The sequence below is a fragment of the Siphateles boraxobius genome, unplaced genomic scaffold (assembly GCF_051911475.1).
Source record: "Siphateles boraxobius isolate OS27281-9 unplaced genomic scaffold, OSU_SipBor_1 1, whole genome shotgun sequence".
In the NCBI taxonomy this organism is placed as follows: domain Eukaryota; kingdom Metazoa; phylum Chordata; class Actinopteri; order Cypriniformes; family Leuciscidae; genus Siphateles; species Siphateles boraxobius.
In genome coordinates, this window is record NW_027508699.1 from 27,224,986 (window position 1) to 27,241,834 (window position 16,849).

At 36.5% G+C, this 16,849-nt stretch overlaps 1 protein-coding gene across 3 annotated transcripts in view; it reads right to left on the minus strand.

Annotated features, from left to right (window-relative positions):
* Window positions 1–252: 252 nt before the first annotated feature.
* Window positions 253–16,849, minus strand: part of tnn (tenascin N) — a 32,869-nt gene continuing 16,272 nt past the window's right edge. The window contains exons 7-16 of one of the 3 annotated variants that reach the window (XM_077231943.1): window positions 10,993–11,256; window positions 6,413–6,676; window positions 4,988–5,251; window positions 4,539–4,669; window positions 3,628–3,766; window positions 3,320–3,471; window positions 3,105–3,201; window positions 2,574–2,738; window positions 2,329–2,492; window positions 253–947 (exon numbers count right to left, since the gene is read on the minus strand). In XM_077231943.1, the coding sequence (XP_077088058.1) occupies window positions 822–947; window positions 2,329–2,492; window positions 2,574–2,738; window positions 3,105–3,201; window positions 3,320–3,471; window positions 3,628–3,766; window positions 4,539–4,669; window positions 4,988–5,251; window positions 6,413–6,676; window positions 10,993–11,256 (1,766 nt within the window). In that variant the 3' untranslated portion in view covers window positions 253–821. The remainder of the gene's footprint in view (window positions 948–2,328; window positions 2,493–2,573; window positions 2,739–3,104; window positions 3,202–3,319; window positions 3,472–3,627; window positions 3,767–4,538; window positions 4,670–4,987; window positions 5,252–6,412; window positions 6,677–10,992; window positions 11,257–16,849) is intronic. The other 2 variants (XM_077231949.1, XM_077231957.1) reach the window with 2 other exon arrangements.

The following is a 16,849-nucleotide window of genomic DNA, read 5'->3' on the forward strand; positions in this document are numbered from 1 at the left end:
ATGAAGCACGCAAAGCTGCAGACTGAACACATGAGACCTGTAGAAGAGCCAATACAGTCCTGCTCCTGCTGAGGCTGATATAACTCCTTCTGATGTCAGTTCCTCTATAAGAACAGTCATTTTACCACTAAGATCTAATTTTACACTTACGAGGATGAAATATGTGGTGCAATTTTAAATTTCCCATTATTTTTGGCTGTAGAGCCCGTCAAAACATCCTCATACTGTACGTGTATGAAAGATTCCAAATACTTTTTATTTCAACAAACTTTATTTCTGTAAAAATATGTGACACTTAATTTGGTGTCTGTCAGGAATTATAGTAAACTACAGTACATCCAGATGGAAGACATTATAGCTTAGACTTTATTATAAAATGTCTTTTTTATGCATGACACTTAAATTTTATCATAACTGTCAAATATTATGATGGGGGGAAATCATTAATATCCATTCAAAACTTTAGAAATGATCAAACAGTACAAAGTCCTTTGTTGCAAAACACTGTAATAAAATAAAAAAGAGGTTCTATAAAGGTCATAATACAACATCCCCTTACTTATGAAAAGCACCCTTTGAGTAAGGAATGGCACTGTGATGTCAGTTTTCTTTCATATACAGTGTGTATATACTAAATTAAAGAACTGAAGCATATTCTATTCAAAATCTGGCTTTTGTAACATGATACAAAATACAGTTACACAGCATATAATCTACAACGGCTACATCTAAAGTGGCTTTCCTGATATGACGATCTATTCCAACCTGGTTTGATCCAATTCCCACACGTTTTGGATTTTGTAGTTTTTGTCAAGTGATTGTTAATACACAGCTACCCTCCTCTTCAGTGACCTCTTCTGTCTGCCCGCTGCGCCCACTGGGCGGATCTTAATTTCGGCAAAGTCAAGAGAGTGCAGGTGCCCCTTCCATGGCTCCCAGTTTACTCCCTGGAAGACACAATCAGGAATGTCTTTAAGGCATTTTACTAACATTCATGAACTCATTAATTATATCATTAGGCAGCATCTCTGAGAAATATAAAGCGGTAATTTCAAAAGTTTAGTGTTGGTAAGATTTTTGGTAAAGAAGTTTTTAAATAAGTCTCTTATGCCACCAAGGCTGCGTTTATTTGATCAAAAATACAGTAAAAACTGTAATATTGTGAAATATTACAAATTAAAATAAATGTTTTCTATTTTATTTCAGCATCATTACTTCAGTCTTCATTGTCACATGATACTTCAGAAATCATTCTAATATGCCGATTTGGTGCTTAAGAATCATTTCTTAATATTATCAGTGTTGAAAACAGTTGAATATGTTTAATATTTTTGTCGAAACTCCAATACAATTTTTTCAACGATTCTTTGATGAACAAAGTTGAAAAGAACTGTATTCATTTGAAATAGAAATCTTTTTTATATGTATTCTAAATCTGTCACTTTTATTAATTCAATGCATCCTCACTGAATACAAGTATTAAAGGGATCACTCAAAAATGAAAATTGTGTCATCATTTACTCACCCTTGTTCCAAACCTATATAGTTTCTTTCTACTGTTGAACACAAAAGAAGATATTTTGAAAAATGTTGGTAACCAGACAGTTCATGGGCCCCATTGACTTCCATAGTGGAGGGTTTTCATAGTCAAGTCAATGGGTGCCGTCAACTGTCTGGTTACCAACATTCTTCAAAATATTTTTTTTTTTTGTGTTAATCAGAAGAAAGAAACTCTAAAAAGTTTAGAAACACTTGATGGTAAGTAATGACAATATTATTTTTTATTTTTGGGTCCCTTTAATTTCTTTCAAAAACTTCCTAAACTATAGTGTATGTTTGGGCCATATATAAGAAAGTTTCTAAAATGCCAAAGTTAACACTGAAATAAAGAACAGACTAATAAACAAATAAGTAAAAGTTTTAAAAGTTGGTACCCCTTAACACCTAAGCTTAGTTTGACGTTTATAAAAACATGTTCTACTCTTTGTGGCCTAAAATGTTTTCACTCAGTACAACATTCAGTATAACCTTCCTGTTAGCCTCACAGAAATAAGGGCTCTAATGGGAACATAACTCTCCAACCAAATTGAAAGTATCATCTTATTTGTGAACTTATGAGATCTGATAGATTCAGGACACTGCTTTTCTTCTGAATTATTGGGCGATTCTTTGTAAATGGCTTGGCTTTAAATCCTGCCTTCAGTGTTGTAATTTGAGAGCTCCCTCTGCTGGTTATTACATCTCATTACATGGCATAACTACACCAATCCAGATCCCTTATTTTTTCAAAATATCAGTCAGCTTCAAAACAAAATCATCATAACTCACCATACTGTGTCTGTTATCCCCAAATCTGCCGTTCAGATTGGCCAGGTGGCAGTTCTTGTACCACCAGGCACCTTGGTGAGTCAGAGCACAGTTACCAAGTGCAATGTCATTGTCTGAATCAACTGTGGAGAAAGATCCTCCCTGGTGGTAGGTCATGGCATCACCTGTGCACAATGTGTTATTAATAAAATGACTTTGCTTCATATAACTTGGTAGGCATAATCAGATTACATAATCCAACTCACCAGCATTTCCTTTGTAGTTGCCAATGGTAAGTTTAAACTTCTGTTTGGATGGTGCTACTTTGAAGTTATCGTAGACGGCATATTTCCGCTCTGATCCCATGCCCAAATCGAAACGCACCTCATACTGTGTAGGAGTATTAGTCAGCTCATTGATCTTCTCCAAGCCTGATCAAAAAACAAAACAAAACAAAAAAGCATCACAGCAGCTCAAATTGATATCTAGTTCTATATGAACCAAAGACGTGGCTATAGGTGAAAGAGATGGTTCTCACTGCGGAACATGAAATCCACGGGGAGGAGTCGGATCCAGATTCCAACTCCTCCCACCTAACATACACCTAAACCTAGCCAACTCCGCCCCCTGATCCCAAAACCCACCCCTAATCCCTAAACCCAACCCTAATCCTACCCATCTCCACCCCTTGGATCTTGATCCGACTCCTCCCCGTGGATCTCATGTACTGCATTGAGGTGCTACTGGAGGTGAAAGGTTTCAATAAGCATATTATGTGAAATCTTTATTGGATATACCGAGCCAAAATTCATCTTTCAGTTCTCCAAAGCCTTTCATATAGTCTCTCCAGCGCTTCATGAAATCTAATTTGCCACTGTTTCGTCTCTGGAACACCTGTGGTTGATGCATTGGGTAAGTTGTTAGATACAACACTCATAATATACTGTAGATTCAAATTGAATAAAAAAATGTAGACAGGAATAATGTTTCATAAATGAAGCTTAGCACTCACAATCCAGCCGCCACCATCAGTCGTCATGTCACAGTACACCTGCATGGTTCTGCTACGGTTGCTATTGATGTAGATTGTGTAGATGCCACTCTCCATGTTTCCATTCCTCATAATCTGAGTGCAGTCCATTGGGAACGGGTAGGCCACACCCACTACAAATAACACCAATTCAATGAATCAATGATGCTTTTTATTTCTATTAACTTTCTTTTATTTAATATTTAGTGAAAATAAGGCCTGGTGATATGTAGATACACTAGAAGGCAAATAAAGGTATGAATGAAAGAATATGGTATTGCATTCATTACCTGTACTAAATGTTGTCTCCACTACCCTACTCCTGTTCGAGCCCCTGTAGGCAATAAGGGTGACAATGTACTTTTTCCCCATTGCAAGGCCAGAAAGAGCAAATCTATTGTCCCGCACAGTCAACGTTTTTTCCAAAGTCTAAAACAATAAAGTAGAGAAATTAATCAAAAAAAGAAGAGCTCAGTTGTGCCAAAATGACAAATGTCTCATAGTATCATATCAGATAGGCCTACTAACAAACAGAACAGCTGCAATTTAAACAGGGAACACTTTTCAGGCTCATTAGCTAATGCTTTGGGTATCATATCTAACCCAGAACTTTTCATTTTTTACAGCATTTTTTTTTTTACATCAGTTAATTATAGCATTCATTTCATAATAAAATAAAATACATTCACTACTGTTCAAAAGTTTGAGGGAAATTAAGAAATGAATACTTTTATTCAGCAGGGATGCATTAAACTGATCAAATGTGACAGTAAAGACATTTATAATGTTACATATCATTTATAATGTTTATAATGTCAAATAAATGCTGTTCTTTTGAACTTTTAATCAAATTAAGTGAGATTCGAACTATCAATCATCTAATCGTGAAAAAAATGTCACGGTTTCCAGAAAATAGTTATTTTAAATGTAATATTTCACCAAATTACTGGTTTTACTATATATATATATATATATATATATATATATATATATATATATATATATATATATATATATATGTATAAAATAAATGAAGAAATTAACAGTAACCAACTTTAATACATGCGGTAAAAGTATTGTTTATTGTTAGTTCATGTTAGCTACTGCAGTATTTAGTCTTAACGTATAATACCTTGTAAAGTGTTACCATTAAACGGATACATACTGTATGCAATTGAACATGTTTGTGTGTAGAGCAAACCTGCATGCTGCCATCCTCAGCCCTGTAGGTCAGGATGTAGCCATCGATATTAGCCTGAGGAGCTTTCCATGTAATAGTGGAGGTTTCAGTCTGAACATCAATGGCTTTGAGATTCTTGGGTGCATCAATCTCTGCGGATCAACAAAAAGTGCTTGGTTAAATGAAGTCGACATTGTGTCTGGAAATGGTTATGAGAAAACAACTCATTCTAAATGAGTTCTTAATTGATGAGAAATGTCTCTCCTTATAACTATGAGAGTTAGCCTTCCAGTTAGTGTTGACAAATGATGGATTCTTCCTCTTTAAGCTTTCTGTGCTGAATTAATTCAGTTATCACTACTGCTGAGACAAGAGCTTAGCAAAGACCTTCGTCATGCTTCATTTTACATTTTTAGGCAGAAGAAGAAAACACAGGCACAGAGCCACGCTGTCTGCCTGAATCAAATAACCTGTTTCAGCCTCAGTTGTGGCTTTTCTGCTTGAGCGAGAGCCTTTCACAGCCCAGACGTAGACGAGGTAGATAACTCCAGGCTTCAGACCAGTGAAACTGTAGGAGGTGCTGTCAGCTCCTACTCGAACCTCCTGACCGAAGCCTTCTATAGAGCTGTAGCTCAGCATGTAGCCATCAATGTCAGCCTGCACCCTGTCCCACGTCACCGACACCGAGTCCTCTGTCACCTCTCGGGTTAAGAGGTTAGTAGGAGCGTCTATATCTAAAAAGCCATTTGTACAACAGTGTTATTGCTTCAAGGAAGTACTTCCATTGGTCTGCTTCAGTTATTTTTCCATTTTCTGGGGTTTATCTCAAGATTAAGAGTTGACCAGTGAAAGATATAAAAGAAATGAAAAGGTTTTGTTGTGTGAAGTACTGTACTTAAAAAGAGAAGACATTTATGTACATTCTATATGTTTGTCAACAAGTATATGAATTAAAGGTGAACGTGATTTCACCAAATAGAACATGTTCATGGATCAACATTCCAATCAATCAATCAGATTTGAGTGATAGGTTTACAGTTAATGTCAAGTTTAGATTTACAACAAGGGTTAGGGGCTTCAACACCATTCTTATTCAACAATCCTTTCCCTCTGATTTTAGGGATAAATTATGCATAGGCTTAGGTTTAGGGGTAGGAATAGCGTTAGGGCTTTTAGACAGGAATGTTGTTCCAGGATCAACAAAAGATGTTGATCCAGAAACATGCATTACTTTTCAAAATCACGGCAACCAGGACATGAGCTAGTAAACCTGTGGGGGGCGCTGTAGTTTATTCCATTTGGCCAGAGCTTTGATTGTAACATAGATGTCTCTCTATTCATTGATTAATTAGTTAGTAGGAGTATGTATTTCTATATTAACAGTTGACACATTTGATTAAAGGTGAAGCATGTCATTCTTCACCACTAGTGGCACCAAACAGAATTGCAAAAAGTTATTGTTTTCAAGCAAGTTTCCCAATTCTTTCTTTCTTTCTCTCTTTCAACTTAAATGCTTTCTAAACATTCTACACAGTTATATGAATTTCTTTGAATTTGAATTAATTTTAACTAAACTTCTTTACTTTATTCAAATTGCACTTCTGCATCCAGTTTGTTTCCTCAATTCTCCTAATTATTTTCAAATTCAAGTCTGAATGGTGGACAACGTTAAAAAAATGACACATCACTTTTAATGCACATTTCTACATTTGAGCCATGTATGATTGAACAGTTTATCTATAGAAACATAAGGCGACATGTCTGAGTACAGCACAATCACAGAAATTTAGGGTGGGTAATTTGCAGAGGGTATTTCTGCAAACAGGTAAACGGTCCAAAACAGAGAACTCTGTGTTAGTTTGCATGAGCCGATTGGGAATATACAATTCAAAAACCTGTTAATGCTTCTGTTGAGGTCTTTTTGCTAGAGCGAGGGCCCTTGATGGCCCACACATAGACTGTGTAGAGAACTCCAGGCTTCAGACCAGTGAAACTGTAGGAGGTGCTGTCAGCTCCTACTCGAACCTCCTGACCGAAGCCTTCTATAGAGCTGTAGCTCAGCATGTAGCCATCAATGTCAGCCTGCACCCTGTCCCACGTCACCGACACCGAGTCCTCTGTCACCTCCTTGGTCATGAGGTTAGTAGGAGCATCTATGTCTAAAAAGCCATTTGTACAACAGGTTAATGCACCACATTGCTGCATTAAAGCCATGCAGGTATAGGCAGTGCAGCAGAGGAGAAGACGATGCATGTCCATGTAAAGGAATGCATCACTGAACCATGAAGAGGGTCGAGGATCTATCCTTTTCATACCGAAACAACAAATGCAGGATTCAGATTGCAATTGCTTTTATTTCCAATCACAGTTTGACTTAATTTCCCTCTTGGATCAGTTTTTTTTAATCTTATCTGATGCTGGTTGCTTCTTTTAAAAGTTGAGCAAAAATAAATGACTTTTATTAGTGTAAATTTGGAAATGCTCTGTGTTTATGAAAAGTGCAATTTTCTCAAATTAGTGTTTAGCTTGATTAATGCAGCCAGCAGGTTCTGTTAGAACGTTGCAATTCATCACTACGACACAGAGGCGGAAAAGAAAACAGCGCTGAATGCTGCTGTATAATAGTATTTTTAAAAACATGTCTTATATATAAAACATGTCTTATATATATGTCTAATATAAATGCTTATGGTAATATAATAGTTTTGAGACATTATTTGTATGTATCATATTAACAAGAATTTCTTGCAAGCACTGCTTTTCTGATGTTCTGTTGTTGCGTGAGCACAATAAATAACTGGTCAATCAACACTCCTTTATATGAAATGTGGCAGCATTTGTATCAATATGTATAGATAATATTTATAATTTTTATGCGTTTTTTTTTGTCTTTTCAGTAACCTTCAATCCAATCCACATTATTAAAATGTGAACTAATCGTTCCTGAACAATGACAATGAAGAGCTAATGTTTGACTACCTCAAATTTGTTTACCTGATTGATACTTTGCATAGAATTTGAAGATTTACACTTTAAAGTGAAGCAGGAAAAATACAAAACATGGTAAAATAGGGTAGATAAAACATGCTCACCTTTACGAAAAAGAAGTTTATTCAAGTGTTCTATTTGTATACTTCTTTTAAACTAAATATAAGAAAGCATACTTTCAGTCTACATTTTATATACTTCTCAAAAATATACTTTATGTACTTCTCAGAATTATACTTAAAATTACACTTAAGTGTACTTGACTTGACTTTTGATCGAGATATACTTAAACATATAATAAAGTATTCAAAGTATACTTGGCTTGTAGTTGTGTTAACTCTTTTGATCGAGTAGCCTAATAAATATACTTTTTTTACATAGTTTTTCATACAGTCTTACGAAACTTACAGTGTTTAAAAAAATATTAATTTAAATATTGATATAAAACAGATATATTTCTAATTCTGCGTATCTGAATTTTTGTGTAGGCTAGCCCACTGAATGTGTATATAGGAATTTACTTTAATTCTACTTTACTCTTTCCTCACCATCGACTGAATTTTCCAGCTGTTCATGTTTTCAGTTTTATACTGTAGGGGGCGCTATGACACATCTTCTAGTACAGAATCTCCGGATCAAAACACAGGAGAAGAAATAGCTGAAACAAGTGATTGGGCCAGTCCACCTACTTATACTACGACCTAAAAGTATGTACTCTTTTTGTGAAGAAAAGTACATACTTTTGAGTGTGTAGCAAAAGAGTAGGCAAGCTTTGGGACATACTATCACGTCATCTTTAACGGACAGATCCTGTCGTGCATCCTGTCACCATAAACTGCCCTGTCAATCATCTAGCCTGGCTCCGCCCTCCTACATACTTCCGCTCAATTTTCATTTTCCTTCAGTACTATGTACAAATGAAATGAAATGTACGAGAGTCTGGTGGGACCAGGGAAGCAATCATTTTTTCAGAGTTAAAATCCTCCATTCAATCTAATTTGATTTCCAACCGTTTCGGAGAGCACGTTCATCTGCAGTTGTGGGTCTTTCATGAGGAGACTCTCTCATGTTTGCAATTTGAATATAATGATGCATTTAAAAGGTAATGGCTAAACGTATCTTTACAAAAGTTCAGAATGCTGCTGCAGATGCAATATAATGTAGACAACGTTGAATAAATACATTTTCGTCAGATTAGATACGGATAATTAATCACTCAAACCCCTTTATCTAAACCTCTCTACATAGCCGGCGGACTCGCGCGTCCTCCATGTCTGTAGTTTTCACTCGTGTCTGTAGTTCTAACCAAATCCTCGTCCAACGCGCAAGGGTTGTGGGCAATATTAGCCGTTAGAGTGTGCATCAATCTGCACTTAGGATTCTGACCGGAAATAGAACACCATCCGGGTATCTTTGGAACACTCATTTCAACATACTACGATTTGGGATGTACTAATTCTATTTTCAAATACTATTTAGGACGGATAGTATGTGAATTGGGACTGGGCCATTGCTCACTCAAATGTAAAATAACTTGATCGTCAAACATTTAATAACGTAATCATAAAAATTAAACAGCGTGTAAATCAAAACTGCTTAATGTTACCAAATGAAATGAAATGAAGCGTAACCCATGAAGAGAAAACGACTGTGAAGCTTTGGGGGTGTTGGACTTCTTTTACTGTCTATGTGTTGGACTCGATCTACTACATCTGCTTTTTGATCATCGTTCTGAATCTGATCAAGGCGTAGTCTTTGACAAAAATGTGATTTTCTCAACATTTTTTTAAATGTAGCCTTTCTTTATGAAACTCACTGACATTCAAGTGTTGATAAAAAAGGATGCATGAAGCTATGCAAATGTTTTTAAAATGATTTAAAAGTAGTTCAAGTTATTTTTCAATAAAAAAAAGATCTAAATTTGATCATTTGGTTGCAGTAGTATACTGCAAGTGCAAAAATAATATATAAATAGTAAACTATAAGTATAATGTTATGTTCACTTAAAGAAAACTTCCAAGTATACTTGCAGTATAAACTACTAAACTAGTAGTTTAATGAGAGTACACTTAAGTGTGTACTTCATAAACTAAAAAATGTTCTACTTGTATTTAAACAGTAAACTACTAGTGTACTTATAAGTTCACTTATAGTACAGATGCATTACAAATGAGAAACCTAGTTGTGTACTTAAAGTTTACTACTGTTACACTTATAGTACACTTAAAAGTATACTTTTATATACTAAAAGTGGGCCAATTCTGTCCCAAGCAGTATTGAAATAGTACACTTACAAGTTTACTTCAAGTACACATTGATATTAGTATACTTACTACATAAAGTATACTTAAAAATATACTTGAACATTACTTAAGTATACTTCATAAAATGAACTTGAAGTATACTTCTTTTTCGTAAGGGCAGACAGTGTGAATTAACATTTGCACAGAGCAAACATGTTTCGAGAAGACTGATGGGTGAATTATTGTGCAATCAACAGAGATGCTAATGCAATAATATATGATATATATTAACATAAAATCTGCATTACTACATTACATATTAAAATTTCTGAAGCTAATTAAGTCAGCTACAGAAGCAAACATTATGAAACGCTGTCATTTGTAAGTTCAGGCACCAGCTACTATAAGTGACATTTCCTACAAAATAATCTAAACGTTAGATTCTTAGATATTCCACTTGTTAAAGGCTGTATCAGTCTCTCATAAAAACACAATGTAAACAGAAATACAAAATGAGGTTCACACTAGTGCACAGATTTCTTCTAATGCTCTTTAGATGCTGTAATGTGAACAGTGATAAATGGTTATGGAAACCCAACAGACGATATGCATGGGTACATTTGTTATATATCCAAGTGCTTCTGTTTGGGTTGTGTTTCCTGACTGAATGTCAGCTGCTAATGCACTTAGACCATCTGGTTTACCGTCTACAGCAGCACCAACTGGAGAAATAACTTTCTTGTTCTCTCTTTTAAACTTGAACTGCTATTAAGGAGTCTTATTATTACAGGGTTGTTCAAAAGAGATGAAAAAAATTCTATATTTGTTAATGATGCTTCTTCTTATGGACTATTACTAGAAAATGATGCCTCCACAATATGCTGTTGAAAACTGGTATAGGTTGCTGCTGCTTGCAACACTGATTCCCAGATAAAATGCCTAAAGATAAAATGTGTATACTGTGCGTCTGCAAAATGCACAAATGTAAATGTTTTCTGCTAAGAATGCATGCAAAGGCCTTGTTGGAGAGACAAAAACTATGTCAAAAAAAAAAAAAATCAAGCAAGGAAATGACTGCTTAGATGCACATGAAAGCAATGAACATCTGAGAATGCCACTCTTCCATCCACTGAGAAACTAAGATCAAAACCAAGTGGCAAGATCCCTTGAGGGAATGCTTGAGATGAGGAAATAAAAACAGAGGGTAAAGCCCCAAATCCTCACCCAGAAGGTGAACAGCTTACCCGTCTCAGCCTCAGTCATGCTCTTCCTACTGGAACGAGAGCCCTTATAGGCCCAGAGGAACACTGTGTACAGGACTCCTGGCTTCAGGGAGGTCAGCTGGTAAGACGTAGCATCCGCTCCCAGTTTAATTTCTCGGCTGGTGCCCTCTGCAGAGCTGTAAGTCAGCGTGTAGCCATCAATCTCAGCACGAACACCATCCCACGTCACAGTTGCAGAGTTCTCTGTCACCTCCCTGGTTGCCAGATTGGTTGGGGCATCAATGTCTGTTATATAAGATAAGTCAAGGCATTCAGATAAAAAAAAAAAAAAATTCAAGACTTGTTGCACCAATAAAAGAGAAAACATTTTCTAAATTAGTATTTTGTCCAGCAAAAATATTTAAAAAATTTAAATTAATATTTAGATTCTTGCACACAATAAAAATAAATGAAATAAAAACAATAATATTTATATGAAATGTACTAATTACTAACAATTGCATATGATAAAAAAGACCAGATATTTCATATACATTCTCAGCATTTTTTGTTGCATACATTTTATTGTATAATGAAATTATTTATTTTTAAAGTATTTTAATGAATAATGTTTTAATAAAGTATTTGATATTTAAATATTTATAAAATGCACTTTTTTGGATAAATTTACTTTAAACATGATACATTTACTTCCCACAACCCCATATTGCATGGATTTTACAGTTACATGACAAAACATTTTTACAGTGAATTGATTCTTCGTGAATTGATTAATAGATGGCAAACTTGTAGTATTTTGTATAGGGAAAGGAATTACAGGAACAAGATGCTGTTTTTGTATTTCATCAGGCTTATGGATTCTCAATTATCAAGACCTGAAGAGCTGAGGATGTGCACAGGGTCATATAGGCAGTGCGGTAAGCATTTGTGAGCAGTTTCACTGGAACTAAGAGAGTGCCCATGCAATGCAATGGAGGAAGTGAGGAGACAAGGAAAAGCAATCATCATTTAGGTTACCGTTCTGTGACTGCGGCAGGGTTAGCTGAATGTCACCATGCTATCCGCATCATGGAAACTGATTCCTGATGCCTTCCAAGATTGCTAGAATCCACAGCTCTCATTTTATGCTCTCTGATTGCCAAGGTGGGCTTATCATGTTTGACTCGTCTGGGTTTAGACCAGACATTTTTGTTTGAACCAGACAGGGACCAGAATACAAAACAACACCTTACACTGGACAGCAGACAATACCAATGCTAAACGCATTTGTAAGTCATTGAAAACTTCATGATACTGCAATTGCCTACTCAATATCTCATTACACAAACCACCACTCATAAACCACGTTACACGTTATGTGCCAAGCAGCTCTTTTCTGTGGGATTTAGCCAAACTGTCAAATGTATCTCTATTCCTGTCTCTGACCACTGAAGTATAGTCAGATTTGAAATATTTCTCCCAAATTTCTCTGGACACATATCAAGCTTCCAGGCCAAGGTACAGCAGGGGAGAGCAAATAAGCTGGAAGCACTTTTATATCCATCGTGACAATCAGGGCAGAATTCATGTCTATTTCAAGATGTGCATTGTAGATACACTGCAATGCAAAATGATGCACAGAAAACTATGCGATTATTCAATGACTTGTGCGTCCATTCATTTCACCTTCATTGCATTTAGCACTGCATATAAGAAAAGAAGTTCATACTGTGATGAATACACTCAAGAGTTCGGGGTACTAAAGACACAAGGAACTCCTTAGCATTCTTTTGTAAACTAGTGCATCTAATAGTTTAGATGTGCATGTGTTATGTAATAGAATTAAAATATAGCTTTAATAAATTGATCAAATTTGTCCAACCCGATCAAGGCAATTTGTACGAATTTTACGAGGTGGCTAATTTGTACGAATTCATACAACCTCACTTGTACTAATTCTAGAGACAGCGCTGAATTTGTCACTATACCATATATAGGTACACTTTGCAAATTGTTTTTGGTAATGGCTTTTATTAGAGAAAGTTTTCTGAAGTTAAAATATGCCTTTCTCAAGAGAAAACAAACACCTGAACCATTTGTTTTAATGATTTTGAAAGCCCTGCCTGGTAAATAAAGCTTTAAAGAAGTGCAGATGAAGATGTGAGGTCTTGCTTACCCCAGGACATTAAGTTCTTTGAAGCAGTCCAATTCAATGATTCTTTCCACTGAACAAATGATGCATTAAACTCCCTTGTGGTGGCAGAACTACACCTGATTGTTATGGAGGAGGTGAGGACACGTTGATTTCAGGGTAGTACAAAAGTCTGCGGCAGATTGAATGTCTTCAATTGTAGAAGAAACATCCCCTATAGAGCAATTTTATTCTTTTTATAGAGGCAGTCCTTTCATTTAATTTAAAAGTTGTTTGTTCCCAGGAATTAAAAAAAAAAACTCAACAGTGCTGTTCAAGTCACTGATGCTAAAAGAAACCCGTTTTTTATATTGAGGGGGGTTCCTCGTAAAGCCCACAATCAGATCAATAAATTTCACTGTTCATTCTCAGGTCAGTCTGAATGCTTTAGTTGTAAAACATAAGGAATTCTACATTAAAGAGTATGGTCGCCCTAGATTGCATTGGATGACAAGAAGAATAATATATACGCTGTGAGGCACATGCACAAAATATGTCATGTCCATGAAGAAGCATTGAAAAACCATTTCCTGTTCCTACGGTTTGGTAAGACTAAGTGTGGGAGCATCTAGTGCTGTAATTCATAAGTTGCTGAGCAGAGGGAAAATCCTGTCTACTGGAGGCCCCTCTAATAGCTGCTGTAGCTGTCAGGAACAGACTTAAAAGATGTAGTAATACCGTAAATTTAAAGGCTCAGTCAGGTATTAAATTCACACTAACCCGAGCACTTTTTGAAAATGAGAATCTTGTTGAGGCTCAGATTAGGTATGTGCAACAGAAATCAAATATTAAATGTGCAATAACACCTAGGCTGGAGCCACCTCACCCAGACTATCCTGCCCCCTCACTCAAGATGGATGAGATTTTAATGATGAAATAGAATAGACTGTTTAAAGAAAAATCACAATTGCCAAGTACATAGGCCTTCTAGCATTAATATTAGGCTACTATAGGAACATTTTTCATGTTTAGAGGGCTAGGTAACAGGTCATAGTTAGCTGACTATTTCGCTGTATTGTTGTTGTTTGTCACCGGCCGCACTTCAGGTTGTTCAAACTTACCATAAAAATATGCATCTGTTAAATGCATCGCAATGAGTTTCTGTTTCATAGTAAAGCAGACACGATTAATTACTTTTGTACTTACTACATGCACATGTATATACTGTATGGTGGTTTAAAATGAGTCAAATTAATGAATATTGATGAGTCAAAATTTCAAATATGTTGGCCTAGGCCATTTTCCTTTTGTTTTATGCAGTATTCAAAGCTCTGCCATCTGTATTTGGTCAATAGCTTTTAGTTTCATAGTAGCGACAGGTTTGTTTATGGTCCAACAAATACGTGAATGGGACACATTTGATGTTCTAGCTGGGGTTACTTCGTGTTACGTCATCGCCCGCTTTCATTACTCCGCTTGCGCCGGCTCTGAATCACACCGAAACTATTTCTGCTAGAAGCCTCTTACTACAAATATACAATCATTCTGAGCCAATATTAAAAAAATCCAACACAGAGCAAAAGTGTCCAGCAACTTTTTTGGCGACACTCCGACTGTGTAAAGTAAAGTAAAAAAAAAAATGTATCTTTGCTTGGAAGGGATTAGCGCTGTAGGACTAATATGAGGTCAGGTTTAAGCTACCTGACAGGGATCAAATAGCCTGAAGCAGCAGTATGCTTCAGTTTGAACTGAAGCTCATTTAAAGTGATAGTTCACCCCCCAAAAAATTGCATTCTATCTACTCACTCTTATGTTGTTACAAACCTGTATGAATATCTTTCTTCTGGTGAACAGAAAAGAATATATTTTGAAGAATGTCGGATTGATTGATTTTTATTGATTGATTGATTGGTTGATTGATTGATTAATTGGATTGTCCAGACAACCACTGCGTAGGAAATATAGGCCTAGTTTACACTGCAGTTCTTAATGCCCAATTCTGATTTGTTGCCTATATCCGATTTTTTTTGAAAATTTTCGAAGTTTGTGAAACATCACCATGATTTTGAGGTGGAGGAGGACGAAAGGGCCATCATTGCAGCCTGCGCATGCTTCAGTTATTGTGTCCGAGAGAGATCTCAGGACTGGTGGGAACATATTGTGGCGGGCTTTAACAAGGAGCAGTGGGTCCGAAATTTTAGACTAACAAGCCAACCTTTGTTATGTTGTGTCAAGATTTGTCCACATTCCTGTCCTACGACAACAAGACTTTTCGTCGGGCCATCCGTCCCTTTGCAGATGCACGTCGGGGTTGCTCTTGTAATTAAACCGCGGATGCGTAGCCTAATGCCTCACAAAATCTGATCTGGCTGTTTACATGACAGCCGCATTGGCACATATCTGATTTATATCTGATTTTTTTCCACATATGAACGAGGCCTGAAACCGATCTCGATATATATCCAAATGCATGCGTTTTTAGTTTTTTTGTTTACACGGTCATAGAACACATCCGATCTGTGTCACATATGAGCAAAAAATCGGAATTGGGTCACATTTCACTGACAGTGTAAACGAGGCCATAGAGACCGGAACTTTAATTGAATACCCCTGTAGTAGACGGCTTAAACACAAACACTTACGGCTTATGTGGTACAGTTGTGCCTGTATTTCTGTTACAATCTCTTATTTGACCACTATTTGATTTCATATTTTGCTTTATTTATGTAGTGTCAATTATCACCACACTTGCCTACATCCTTTGGACTGATCAGCCAGCCTGATCTCATGAAATGTGTCTCAAGTATGCTTTGTATTTATCTTGCAATTTATGCGCGAAAATTAGTTTTTACGCGCATTTGATACACACTTTATGGCGTGTAGTACGCACGTACCCCACACACTAGAAATCCTACCCAAGGGGTTTACAGTGCGTATCATATGCACATATAAACTTGCGTATAAATTGCACGATAAATACAAAGCGTACTAGAGAAGCATTTCATGAGATCAGGTTGGATCAACTGACCATGAGACTTGGCAAACTTCAACAGCTAATTGATCTATCTTAAACACCTTTGGGTAAGAGCTGAATTCCCATAGGTTAACGTAACACCAGGTAACTTTTCAACCTTAATAATATATTTCCAAGTCACTTGTGATGGTACATCGACTTACAATAGGTTGAATGACACGTCTGACATAGCCATAGCGGGGTCTGTAGCGTTTTTAATCGTACTTTTAAACTTCGGGTTTCGGGTAGTAACCGGCGAACAAAGAGAACTACAAAACTCGACTGCTTTACAGCATATACGTCACTTCCACCACCACCCCCACTTCCTTAAAATCGCAGGGCTGTCAAGTGTCACGCATTGTCACTCATTTTGGTCTTTTGTCACGCTTTCCCGCCACATATTGTATTGCTCATGCTGAAAAACTATTTGTAATATGTTTAATATGCCGCAGCGCCCAAAACTCTGGCCGCCCGCTCTCACTGTGGAACAGGCAGGAATTCAAGCACGTCTCCTCTGGTGTTGTTCGTCTGGTGTTGTTAGCCAATCAGAAAATAGCACTATTGTATCTGGGTAACATTTAACACAACAACCAATGACACCCCGTAGTCTGGGGTGTTTTTTTGTCTGCCTGACTATGTTACGGAAGCTATCTTATCCTCCGTTTATCTTCATGAATCAGGTAATGATAATTTGTCTTGCCTCAAGCTATAATGCAAATCGATTTGTAAAATTTATTTATGGTAGCTTGATTTTT